The sequence below is a fragment of the Pristiophorus japonicus genome, chromosome 9 (assembly GCF_044704955.1).
Source record: "Pristiophorus japonicus isolate sPriJap1 chromosome 9, sPriJap1.hap1, whole genome shotgun sequence".
NCBI classification, from domain to species: domain Eukaryota; kingdom Metazoa; phylum Chordata; class Chondrichthyes; family Pristiophoridae; genus Pristiophorus; species Pristiophorus japonicus.
Window position 1 is genome coordinate 4,245,940 of NC_091985.1, and position 13,596 is coordinate 4,259,535.

The window sequence follows — 13,596 nt, forward strand, 5'->3', positions numbered from 1 at the left end:
GGGATGGCAGGACAGCTCAGTCCCGAGGATTGCACATCCTGTGGCATGTGGGAAGTCCTAAACGCTTCGCGCAGCTGGGACGAACACGTGTGCAGGAGGTGTCTCCAGCAGCAACAACTCGAGCTCTGCGTTTCGGAGCTGGAGCCCTGCGGCTGGAGTCACTGCGGTGCACCCGTGAGACTGAGAGCCACGTGGACAGCACGTTTCTAGAGGTGGTCATTCCGCAGCTTAAGAGTGTGCAGGCAGAGAGGGAGTGGGTGATCACCGGACAGAAGGGGAGGACTAGGCAGGTAGTGCAGGAGTCCCCTGAGTCCATCTCGCTCTCCAACCGGTATTCTGTTCTGAGTATTGGTGGGGGTGATGGTGGCTCTGGGGAGGGCAGCCAGAGCCAAGTCCACGGCACCACGGGTGGCTCAGCTGCACAGGGGAGGGAGAAAGAAGAATGGAAGAGCTATAGTGGTAGGGGATTCGATAGTCAGGGGAGCAGACAGGCGTTTCTGCGGCCGCAGACCTGACTCCAGGATGGTGTGTTGCCCCCCTGGTGCCAGGGTCAAGGATGTCACTGAGCGGCTGCAGGGCATTCTGGGGGGAGAGGGTGAACAGCCAGAGGTCATGGTCCATATCGGGACCAATGACATGGGTAGGAAGAGGGATGAGGTCCTGCAGGCAGAGTTTAGGGAACTAGGAGAGAGATTAAAAAGCAGGACCTCAAAGGTAGTAATCTTGGGATTACTGCCGGTGCCACGAGCTAGTGAGTACAGAAATAGGAGGATAGAGCAGATGAATACATGGCTGGAGAGATGGTGCAGGAGGGAGGGCTTTAAATTCCTGAGGCAATGGGACTGTTTCTGGGGGAGGTGGGACCTGTACAAGCCGGACAGCACCTCAACAGAGCCAGGACCAATATCCTCGCAGGGGGGGTTTGCTAGTACTGTTGGGGAGGGTTTAAACTAGCTTGGCAGGGGGATGGGAACCGGAGAATAGATTCAGTAGGGAGGGGAGTAAAGCTGGAATTAGAAAGCAAAAATGTAGAAAGTGAATTTGAAGGACAGAGGAAACAAGGTCTAGAAAGTAGTCAACAAGGAGGTCTGGCTGTGCTAAATGGTATATACTTCAATGCAAGGAGGCTATCAGGAACGTGCCCAGGCCACAGAACGTCACGGAGCTGCGGTCGTTCCTGGGACTCCTCAACTATTTTGGTAACTTCCTACCGGGGTTAAGCACCCTCTTAGAGCCCCTGCATGTGTTATTGCGCAAAGGTGAGAACTGGGTATGGGGAACAAACCAAGTAATTGCTTTTGAGAAAGCCAGAAACATTTTATGCTCCAACAAGCTGCTTGTATTGTATATCCCGGGTAAAAGACTTGTGCTAGCATGTGACACGTTGTCGTACGGAGTCGGGTGTGTATTACAACAAGCTAACGTTGCGGGGAAGTTGCAGCCTGTCGCCTATGCCTCCAGGAGCTTGTGTAAGGCCGAGAGGGCCTACAGCATGATTGAGAAAGAGGCATCAGCGTGTGTGTTTGGGTAAAGACCTGTTTGGCCTCAAATTTGACATGGAAACCGATCACAAGCCCCTCACATCCCTGTTCGCTGAAAACAAGGGGATAAATACTAATGCCTCAGCCCACATACAAAGGTGGGCACACGCGCTATCAGCGTATAACTATACCATCTGCCACAGGCCAGACACCGAGAACGGATGCTCTCAGTCGGCTACCATTGCCCACCACGGGGGTGGAAATGGCACAGCCTGCAAACTTGTTGATGGTGGCGCAGCCCGCAGACTTGTTGATGGTCATGGAAGCTTTTGAAAATGATAAATCACCTGTCACGGCCCGCCAGATTAGGACTTGGACCAGCCAAGATCCTCTGCTATCCCTAGTAAAAAACTGTGTACTGCATGGGAGCTGGGCCAGCATCCCTGTTGAAATGCAAGATCTAATCAAGCCGTTCCAGTGGCGAAAGGACGAGCTGTCCATTCAGACAGACTGCCTGTTGTGGGGTAACCGCGTAGTGCTACCCAAAAAGAGCAGGGAGATGTTCATCTCGGATCTCCGCAGCACACACCCGGCTATAGTAACGATGAAAGCGATAGCCAGATCCCACGTGCGGTGGCCCGGTATCGACTCTGACTGAGAGTCTTGTGTACGGCAATGCAGCTTGTGTGCTCAGTTGAGGCACCACGAAGTTTGTGGTCCTGGCCCTCCAGACCATGGTCGAGGATCCATGTCGACTATGCGGGCCCGTTTCTCGGTAAAATGTTCCTGGTAGTGGTGGATGCTTTTTCAAAATGGATTGAATGTGAAATAATGTCGGGAAGCACCGCCACCGCCACCATTGAAAGCCTGAGGACCATGTTTGCCACCCACGGCCTGCCTGACATACTGGTCCGTGACAATGGGCCATGTTTCACCAGTGCCGAATTTAAAGAATTCATGACCCGCAATGGGGTCAAACATGTCACCTCGGCCCCGTTTAAACCAGCCTCCAATGGGCAGGCAGAGCGGGCAGTACAAACAATCAAACAGAGCCTTAAACAAGTCACAGAAGGCTCACTCCAAACCCGCCTGTCCCGAGTACTGCTCAGCTACCGCACGAGACCCCACTCGCTCACAGGGGTGCCCCCGGCTGAGCTGCTCATGAAAAGGACACTTAAAACCAGACTCTCGCTGGTTCATCCCAACCTGCATGATCAGGTAGAGAGCAGGCGGCAGCAACAAAATGTAAACGATGGTCGCGCCACTGTGTCACGGGAAATTGATCTGAATGACCCTGTGTATGTGCTAAACTATGGACATGGTCCCAAGTGGATCGCAGGCACGGTGATAGCTAAAGAAGGGAGTAGGGTGTTTGTAGTCAAACTAGACAATGGATAAATTTGCAGAAAGCACCTGGACCAAACGAGGCTGCGGTTCACAGACTGCCCTGAACAACCCACAGCAGACACCACCTTTTTCGAGCCCACAACACACACCCAAAGGATCAACGACACCAGGAAATCAAACCCATCACGCCCAATAGCCCAGCAAGGCCAGGCTCACCTAGCAGTCCTGCTGGGCCAACAACACACCAGCCCAGCGAGGACACAGCCAACACACCAGAACAGACATTTGTACCGAGGCGGTCCACCAGGGAAAGAAAGGCTCCCGACCGCCTCACCTGGTAAATAGTTTTCACTTTGACTTTGGCGGGGGAGTGATGTTGTGTAAAGCATGCACTCCCATGTTCCGCCACCAGGAAGCTCATCCCCTGAAGTCCCAAGGGATCCCAGCATCCCTTGGGAGCACTGTATATAAGCCATGTTCCTCACTCTAGAGTTTCTGAATAAAGACTGAGGTCACTGTTACTTTAACCTCCCTGTGTGCAGCCTCATCTGTGTTAGGAACACAACAATATGCTAGAGGGATCATCAAACGGAGCCATGTAGGTCGAATTGAAGAACCAAAAAGGGTTGATCACACTGCTGGGACCCCCAATCAGTGAGTGCGGGAGAGCGCGGGGCAGTGGGAGCGAGTGTGTGTGATACTAATTGAGTAAGAAAATGTGAGCAGTTGGATAAGAGGGTGAAGAGACAGAATTTATTGAAAATGTGCTCCTGTCGGGAAAGGTATATTTATTCTCTTGATCAGATCCCAGAGGATGAAGGCCTTGGATCCTCAGGTGTTCGAGTGTTGAGGTTTGATCGTCAGGGTCTTCTGCATGTCAGCCTGAAGCGATTGTTCGCTGTGGGAGGTGGAGTTTGCCCCCTCAGCTCTGGGAGTTGTGGGGGGAAGGCTGCGAGGCAGGGTTTGAGCAGTGCAGGAGGAAGGGAGGGAGCTGTTGCACTAGGTTAGTGAGCAGGTTGATGACAATAGACACCTGTTCCACCAGTTGCTCACACCCATTCCGCATCAAGTGCTGTATCGACATGAGGTCACTGTGGAGCTGGCCAAATCCGGCCTGGATGTCTCTCCGTATGTCCTCAGGATCTGCTGATTCTGGCCCGGCCTCTGACCCTGCTCCGGCCCCTGACCCTGATGCGCCCTCCGACCCTAACACTGCCTCCGACCCTGATGCCGCCTCTGACCCTAACCCTGCCCCTGACCCTGATGCGGCCTCCGACCCTAACCTTGCCGCTGACCTTGATGCGGCCTCTGACCCTAACCCTGCCCCTAACCCTGATGCGGCCTCTGACCCTAACCCTGTGCCTGATGCAGCCTCTGACCCTAACCCTGACCCTGCTCCGGCCCCTGACCCAGCCCCTGACCCTGATGCGGCCTCCGACCCTAACCCTGATGCGGCCTGTGACCTTAACCCTGCCTCTGACCTTGACCCTGCCCCTGATGCAGCCTCCAACCCGAACCCTGACCCTGCCCCTGACTCTGATGCGGCCTGCGACCCTAACCCTGACCCTGATGTGACCTCTGACCCTGCCCCTGCCCCTCTCAGGGACTCTTGGGCCATCACGCAGTCTGCTCCACATTGATGGTGTGAATGGGTCTCGTTCTCCACATTGTCCTCCTCCTCCATCGACCTCTTTCTCTTGCGCGAAGGTCCGGTGAACGTTCCCGGACAGGAGCTGACGTCGGTTTGGCCTTCCCCTCCATCGCCCGCTGTGCACAGTCCCGTCTGGCCCCTGGACCATTCCTCCTCCTCTCCCATGGGCTCCTGCTCCTGCCCGCTCCATGGTGCAGGGCCTTCCGACGTGGACACGTCATCTGCGTGGACAGAAGGAGATGTGAGACCAGGGTCAGTAAAACAGCTTCTCAACAGATGCTCGAACACCCCCTGGACGGTACTGAACCGAGCCTTGGACAGTGGCGGTGGACTACAGCAAGGGCCGAGCTGGGGGGGGTGGGGAAGAGGCTTGCAGACGTTGGCCGGCCCTGTGGGGAGCATCACTTGAGATAATCCTGGAGCGATAGTGTTTGCTGCTCTGGTCAGATGTCCCTGTGACCATTCACCTCCCTCAGTGGATTAAAGCAGCAGAGAGAGTCCTTGATGGTTCATATTGCACACGGCCCGTTAGTCACATGGTCCGTTAGTCACACGGCCCGCTAGTCACATGACCCGCTAGTCACATGACGTTCGAATATCGAAGGAAAGAACTTGCATTTATGCCGTGCTTTTCACGACCTCAGTACGTCCCAATAAAGTGCAGTCACTGTTGCAATGTAGCAAACGCAGAACCACTTTATGCACAGCAAGCTCGCACAAACAGCGACGTAATAATGAGAAGATTATCTGACTTTTAGTGAGGTTGGCTGAGGGGAAGGTATTGGTGAGGACATTGGGAGAGCTCCCGTTGTCTTTAAATAGTCGTGGAATCCAGTTGAGAGGGTAGAGGCAACATCGGTTTAACTTCTCATTCGATAGCCAGCACGTGTGACAGTGCAGTGCTCCCTCAGTACTGCCCCTCCAACAGTGCGGCACTCCCTCAGTATTGCCCCTCCGACAGTGCGGCACTCCCTCAGTACTGCCCCTCTGAAAGTGCGCCGCTCCCTCAGTACTGCCCCTCCAACAGTTCGCCGCTCCCTCAGCACTGCCCCTCCAACAGTGCAGCACTCCCTCAGTACTGCCCCTCCGACAGTGCGCCGCTCCCTCAGCATTGCCCCTCCGACAGTGCAGCACTCCCTCAGTACTGCCCCTCCGACAGTGCAGCACTCCCTCAGTACTGCCCCTCCGACAGTGCGGTGCTCCCTCAGTACTGCCCCTCCAACAGTGCGGCACTCCCTCAGTACTGCCCCTCCGACAGTGCGCCGCTCCCTCAGCATTGCCCCTCCGACAGTGCAGCACTCCCTCAGTACTGCCCCTCCGACAGTGCAGCGCTCCCTCAGTACTGCCCCTCCGACAGTGCAGCACTCCCTCAGCACTGCCCCTCCGACAGTGCGCCGCTCCCTCAGCACTGCCCCTCCGACATTGTAGTGCTCCCTCAGTACTGCCCCTCCGACAGTGCGCCGCTCCCTCAGTATTGCCCCTCCGACAGAGCGACGCTCCCTCAGTACTGCCCCTCTGACAGTGCGGCGCTCCCTCAGTACTGCCCCTCCGACAGTGCGCCGCTCCTTCAGTACTGCCCCTCCGACAGTGCGATGCTCCCTCAGTACTGCCCCTCCAACAGTGCGGCACTCCCTCAGTACTGCCCCTCCGACAGTGCGGGGCTCCCTCAGTACTGCCCCTCCGACAGTGCGCCGCTCCTTCAGTACTGCCCCCCCGACAGTGCGGCGCTCCTTCAGTACTGCCCCCCCGACAGTGCGGCGCTCCTTCAGTACTGCCCCTCCGACAGTGCGGCGCTCCTTCAGTACTGCCCCTCTGACCATGAGCCTGGATTATGTGCTGAATCTCGGGAGTGGGTCTGATTGACCTTGGAACTGTTGAGCAAGGCCGTGTGGTTTACCTCCTCGGTTGATGTCACACTTCGTGCACACATGCCAACTTCGAACAAGACTGACGCATTGAGTTAAATGAATCGGACAGACCAGACTCAGTCAATGGCCTCTGCCATTTGCATTTTCTGTTTGAACATTGGTGACCTTTTGCAAGGTGCCTGTTGCTCACGCTTTCGCTGTGGGTTTCAGGCCCAGTGTCTCGGGATGTAAACAGGCTGCTGGAATGGGCGGACACGGCGCAGATGAAAGTCAGTACAAAGAAGGGCGAAGTGATACATTTTGGTGGGAAGAATGAGGAGAGACAATATAAACTAAAGGGTACAATCCTAAAGGAGGTGCGGGAACAGAGAGACAAATCGTTGAAGGGGACAGGGCAGTTTGAGAAAGCGGTCACAAAAGCTTACGGGATCCTGGGCTTCAGAAATAGAGGCATAGAGTACAAAAGTAAGGAAGTTATGATGGACCTGTATAAAACACTGGCGTGGCCCCAACTGGAGTATTGTGTCCAATTCTGGGCACCAGACTTTAGGAAGGATGTGAAGGCCTGAGAGAAGGAGCAGAAAAGATTTACAAGAATGGTTCCAGGGATGAGGGACTTCAGTTACGTGGAGAGACTGGAGAAGCTGGGGTTGTTCTCCTTGGAGCAGAGAAGGTTGAGGGCAGATTTGATCGAGGTGTTCAAAATCATGAGAGGTTTTAATAGAATAAATAAGGAGAAACCGTTTGCAATGGTAGGGAGAGGAGGGGGAGGTTGGGAGGGAGAGGAGGGGGAGGTAGGGAGGGAGAGGAGGGGAGGTAGGAAGGGAGAGGCGGGGGAGGTGGGGAGGGAGAGGAGGGGGAGGTAGGGAGGGGAGGTGGGGAGGGAGAGGAGGGGGAGGTGGGGAGGGGGAGGGAGAGGAGGGGGAGGTGGGGAGGGAGAGGAGGGGGAGGTAGGGAGGGGAGGTGGGGAGGGAGAGGAGGGGGAGGTAGGGAGGGAGAGGAGGGGGAGGTGGGGAGGGAGAGGAGGGGGAGGTGAGGAGGGGGAGGTAGGGAGGGGAGGTGGGGAGGGAGAGGAGGGGGAGGTGGGGAGGGAGAGGAGGGGGAGGTAGGGAGGGGAGGTAGGGAGGGAGAGGAGTGGGAGGTGGGGAGGGAGAGGAGGGGGAGGTAGGGAGGGGAGGTGGGGAGGGAGAGGAGGGGGAGGTAGGGAGGGAGAGGAGGGGGAGGTGGGGAGGGAGAGGAGGGGGAGGTGAGGAGGGGGAGGTAGGGAGGGGAGGTAGGGAGGGAGAGGAGTGGGAGGTGGGGAGGGAGAGGAGGGGGAGGTAGGGAGGGGAGGTAGGGAGGGAGAGGAGTGGGAGGTGGGGAGGGAGAGGAGGGGGAGGTAGGGAGGGGAGGTAGGGAGGGAGAGGAGGGGGAGGTGGGGAGGTGAGGAGGGGGAGGTAGGGAGGGGAGGTGGGGAGGGAGAGGAGGGGGAGGTAGGGAGGGAGAGGAGGGGGAGGTGGGGAGGGAGAGGAGGGGGAGGTAGGGAGGGGAGGTGGGGAGGGAGAGGAGGGGGAGGTAGGGAGGGAGAGGAGGGGGAGGTGGGGAGGGAGAGGAGGGGGAGGTGAGGAGGGGGAGGTAGGGAGGGGAGGTGGGGAGGGAGAGGAGGGGGAGGTGGGGAGGGAGAAGAGGGGGAGGTAGGGAGGGGAGGTGGGGAGGGAGAGGAGGGGGAGGTAGGGAGGGGAGGTGGGGAGGGAGAGGAGGGGGAGGTGAGGACGGGGAGGTAGGGAGGGGAGGTGGGGAGGGAGAGGAGGGGGAGGTGAGTAGGGGGAGGTAGGGAGGGGAGGTGGGGAGGGAGAGGAGGGGGAGGTGAGGAGGGGGAGGTAGGGAGGGGAGGTGGGGAGGGAGAGGAGGGGGAGGTTTGGGAGGAGATTCGGAAGCCTGACTTCACATTTAAGGACCCGATCGTCACTGTTCACGATCCGCAGATCTAACGCATTCCGACCCTGACCCCAACCCTTGACCCCCAGCCCACAACCCTAAACCCTGACCCCCGTCCCACAACCCCGATCTCTGACCCATGGCCTACAGCCCCGATCCCTGACCTCCGCCTGTGGCCTCGACCCCTGACACTCGGCTCACAGCACCGATCCCTGACCCATGGCCCACAGTCCCGGCCCACTGCCCCGACCCCTGACCCCCGGCCTACAACTCCGACCCACAGCTGCGACCCCTGACCCTCGGACCACAGCCTCGACCTCTGACCCCGGCCCACAACCCCCGACCACCGGCCCACAGCTCCGACCCATGGCCCACAGCCCCGACCCCTGACCCCCGGCCCACAGCCCCGATCCATGACCTCTGGTCAACAGCCTCAACCCCTGACCTCCGCCCATGGCCCCGACCCCTGACCCCCTGCCCACAGCCCCGGCCCACAGCTCCGACCCCTGAATACCATGGCCCACAGCCCCGACCCCTGACCTCCGGTACACAGCCCTGAACCCTGACCCCAGATCCACAGCCCCCGATCCCCGGCCCACAGCTCCGACCCCTGACCCCCAGCCTACAACCCCCAACCACCGGCCCACAGCTCTGACCCCTGACCCATGGCCCACAGCTCCGACCCCTGACCCTCGGCCCACAGCTCCGACCCCCGACCCATTGCCCACAGTCCCGAACCCTGACCTCCGGCCAGTAGCCCCGACCCCTGACCCCTTATCCACAACCCCTGACCCACAGCCCCGACCCCCGACCTCCAACCCACAGCTCCAACCCCGACCCATGGCCCACAGCACCGACCGCTAACCCCCGGCCCACAGCCCCGATCCATGTCCTCTGGTCAACAGCCTCAACCCCTGACCTCCGCCCATGGCCCGACCCCTGACCCCCGGCCCACAGCCCCGGCCCCTGACCCAGGGCCCAGAGCCCCAACGCCTGACCCCCAGCACACAGCTCTGACCCCTGACCCACGGCCCTGTTGTAACTGGTAACGGAAGGCCTGCAGGACCAGGAAGGAGGGATGAGTGGCTGGAGGCAGCTGGCGGGGCCCTTGATGCTGTGTGTGGGGGGCTGGTGCTGGTGCAGTACTTACAGTGCGACAGATGCTCGCTGACCTTGTGGCTGCCAGGATTGGGGTACTCCTTGTGCTGTGCTGCAGTCAGCCCACACTGACACAGGGCGTCACTATCTGTGATACACAAGCACAGTGTTAGTACCAGCACCTCCACCTGCCCCCAGCTCGCCCTGCAGGGGCTCGTAGGCAAGGGCCGCCCTCTTCAGGAGAAGGAGCCCGATTACTGGCCACAGTCACGTGAGCCAGTCACGTGACCCCGTACCGAGCGGGGTCAACGTGATGCATTCCTTGGCCGTGATAGAAGATTGCACAGATTGTGAGCAATCGCCCATTTAATTGCCTCCAGGGAGCAACACGTGTTGTAAAGCCTTTGATTGTTAGCAATCCAGCGATTGCAGTGAGAGGGCCTGGTGAACAGACCGGCCTGTGTTGGTGGCCAATACCCCAGCCACAGGTCACTGCCGGTCCTGAATGAATCACAGGTCGGGGACCCCAGTTTAATGGTTAAGAATGATCCCATCAATGTAAATCCCATGACACTGGAACGGAGAGCCGAGTTACCCACAGAATGTCGCACAAATACAGCGACGCCTGGCTGCACACAACTGCCTGGTTCAAGGGGAACCTGAGAATAAAGCACCGTTTGTAACTGGGGTGATGGGGGGGGGTGCGGGGAGAGACACTCTTTGGTGCAGTGAGAGCATTAGGAACATGGGAACAAGAGGAGGCCATTCAGCCCCTCGAGCCTGTTACACAGGAACAGGAGGAGGCCCATTCAGCCCCTCGAGCCTGTTACACAGGAACAGGAGGAGGCCCATTCAGCCCCTCGAGTCTGTTACACAGGAACAGGAGGAGGCCCATTCAGCCCTTCGAGCCTGTTACACAGGAACAGGAGGAGGCCCATTCAGCCCCTCGAGTCTGTTACACAGGAACAGGAGGAGGCCCATTCAGCCCTTCGAGCCTGTTACACAGGAACAGGAGGAGGCCCATTCAGCCCCTCGAGCCTGTTACACAGGGACAGGAGGAGGCCATTCAGCCCATCGAGCCTGTTACACAGAAACAGGAGGAAGCCCATTCAGCCCCTCGAGCCTGTTACACAGGAACAGGAGGAGGCCATTCAGCCCCTCGGGCCTGTTACACAGGAACAGGAGGAGGCCCATTCAGCCCCTCGAGCCTGTTACACAGGAACAGGAGGAGGCCCATTCAGCCCCTCGAGCCTGTTACACAGGAACAGGAGGAGGCCCATTCAGCCCCTCGAGCCTGTTACACAGGAACAGGAGGAGGCCCATTCAGCCCCTCGAGCCTGTTCCTCAATTCTATTCGATCCTGATTTGCATCTTAACTCCATCCGTGCCCGACATACCGACACTCTCTGACAGGGGGCGCGGGTCCCTGGAGAGCCAGCTAACTCAGGGCCTCTGCTGCGGGGCCAGTGAGACCCCCGTCAGAAGGAGACCCGGGGATTGCGAGGTCCCGGGCACATGGTTGGCGTCTGCTGCCACAGACCTCACCAGCGGGGCCGGGAGTTTGGAGCGGGGCGCTCGGGGAGGTGTGGCACTCTCCCGTGTCTCCCGGGTGGCACTGCTCCATGCCCCTCGATACCGGAACCGAATGTCCTGGCGGAATGTTCGAAGCTGGCCGCCTGTACACAGCGGCTCTCCACCGCCATTGCGCCCCCCCCCACCCTTCGCTCCGGGGCGCTAAGACCTAAGACGGGCGGCAGACGAGCGAATTTTCAACCCCCGGGTGTTTGAATCTACGGGTAGTTCCCGAGCCCTGGTTGGAGCGACGGGGAGATATGTTGAGCCTGATACTCACACTGTACAAAGCTCGGACACAGAGTCTGTTCGGCAGAACCCGACATGGACTGGGCTGTGCACCACGAGGCCTCCATCTCATCGTCTGTGTAAGGTGGAGACACAAGACAGCCATTACCAGGGGATAAAAGACAGATCTGCATTCCTATAGCGCCCTTCACAATCACCGGACGTCCCAAAGCGCTTTACAGCCAATGATGTACTTTTTGAAGTTTAGTCAGTCATAATGTAGCAAACGCAGCAGCCATTCGGTGCACAGCAAGCTCCCACACACAGCAATGTGATAATGATCAGATCTTCTGTTTTAGTGATGTTGGTTGAGGGATAAATATTGGCCCCAGGACACCGGGGAGAACTCCCCCCCGCTCTTCTTCAAAATAGTGCCCTGGGATCTTTCACATCCATCTGAGAGGTCAGACGGGGCCTCGGTTTAACATCTCATCCAAAAGACAGTACCCTCCGACAGTGCGGCGCTCCCTCAGTACTGCCCCTCCGACAGTGCAGCACTCCCTCAGTACTGCCCCTCCAACAGTGCGGCGCTCCCTCAGTACTGTCCCTCCAACAGTGCGGCGCTCCCTCAGTACCGCCCCTCCGACAGTGCAGCACTCCCTCAGTACTGCCCCTCCGACAGTGCAGCACTCCCTCAGTACTGCCCCTCCGACAGTGCAGCGTTCCCTCAGTACCGCCCCTCCGACAGTGCGGGGCTCCCTCAGTACTGCCCCTCCGACAGTGCGGGGCTCCCTCAGTACTGCCCCTCCGACAGTGCTGCACTCCCTCAGTACTGCCCCTCCGACAGTGCGGGGCTCCCTCAGTACTGACCCTCCGACAATGTGGGGCTCCCTCAGTACTGCCCCTCCGACAGTGCAGCACTCCCTCAGTACTGCCCCTCCGACAATGTGGCGCTCCCTGTTGTTGAGAACCCCTAACTTGTTTTTTGATTGAGCTTGTAAGACAGCTATGTCGATGGACATAGCCGACCAATATTCCCGAGAATTTTGCACCATTTCCAGTCAGACAACCGAGGTGAATCGCCTGCAGGTTAAAAGTAAAAGGCAGTTGGGCCCCAAGGCCTCAGCACCTGGCCAAAGGAAAAGCGCATTGAAGGCATGCTATCGGTGGCTGGGACAACACCTCACTCAAAATTACCCATATGTGAAGGCAGAGTGTTTCATCTGCAGGAAAACAGGACAGCTTGGGAAGGCATGCCGACTGAAGAGTAAACAGACTCTCAATGCTAGAAGTAGAAATCGCCGGAGACTACAGAGCATGGAAGAGAAGCAGGTTCTGGAGATTCACGTCATCAGGAGCACGAGGGTATCTAACAACGATTCGCGAAGTATAGTCATCCACGTAGGCGTTGCAGGAACCTGGAAATCGATACTGATGTATCCGTGAGCGTAGTACCAGAATCGTTACATCACTGAAGTTGGATTGAAATGAGATTTTTCATGCGGAAACAAAATTTGCTTCGAAAGATGTCACCAAGCAGTATCCGAAGGTGATCTGCGAAAAGGGCCGCCTGATCCAAGTCTTCAAGTGTCAGGGTACAGAAGGACGCTAGATCAGTTTACTGCAAGCCACGTCCCGTACCATACACACTCAAGGAGAAAGTTGAGCAAGAACTCAAAAGACTAGAGGCTGAGAACATTATTTGTAAGATAGATCGATGTAATTGGGCTGCACCCATTGTTGTTGTACCTAAGTCCTATGGTAAGGTAAGATTGTGTGGCGATTATAAAGTAACCGTAAACCAGGTTCTAGAGGGTAATGTCCCCAATACATTGCAAAATGTCGAAGATTTGTTCACAACACTGACAGGTGGTCAGATCTTCTCAAAGTTAGATCTCGCAAATGCCTACTTACAACTTGAACTGGATGAGGAGTCCAAGTTCTACTTGACTATAAATACTCATCTAGGCTAATATCAATTTAATAAGCTACCATTTGAAATGTCTTCCACCCCTGCCATATTCCAAGGGGTGATGAACCAGATTTTGCAAGGCATTACAAAGGGGTAGTATGTTATTTAGATGATAGACTCATGTCAGCACCAAACAGGAAAATTTATAATAACATATTGAATGAAGTGCTCAAACAGCTAGAGAAGCACAGAGTACGAGTGTCTGCTCGTAAGTGTGAGTTATTTAAAAACTCAGTGGAGTACTTAGGGTACAGAGTAGACAAAGATAGTTTACATCCAACCAAGGGAAAGCTGAATGCAATCAGAAATGCACCCACTCCCAAGAATGTCACTGAATTTCGATCATTTTTGGGTCTTTTGAACTATTATGGGAAGTTCCTACCAAATTTGACTACAGTATTACATCCACTGAATGAACTTTTGAAAAAACAGGTCCATTGGAAGTGGTCAAAAGAATGCGAT

General features: G+C 56.9%; 1 protein-coding gene across 5 annotated transcripts in view; it reads right to left on the reverse strand.

Moving 5' to 3' along the window:
* The window catches only part of LOC139272918 (E3 ubiquitin/ISG15 ligase TRIM25-like), a 59,514-nt gene that overhangs the window by 8,219 nt on the left and 37,699 nt on the right, over positions 1–13,596 (reverse strand). The window contains exons 5-6 of one of the 5 annotated variants that reach the window (XM_070889024.1): positions 11,215–11,298; positions 9,437–9,510 (exon numbers count right to left, since the gene is read on the reverse strand). The exons of 1 other annotated variant lie outside the window; for it this stretch is intronic. In XM_070889024.1, coding sequence (XP_070745125.1) covers positions 9,437–9,510; positions 11,215–11,298 — 158 coding nt within the window. Of the gene's footprint in view, positions 1–9,414; positions 9,511–11,214; positions 11,299–13,596 lie in introns of those variants that run through there. 3 more of the 5 variants (XM_070889022.1, XM_070889026.1, XM_070889025.1) reach the window with 3 other exon arrangements.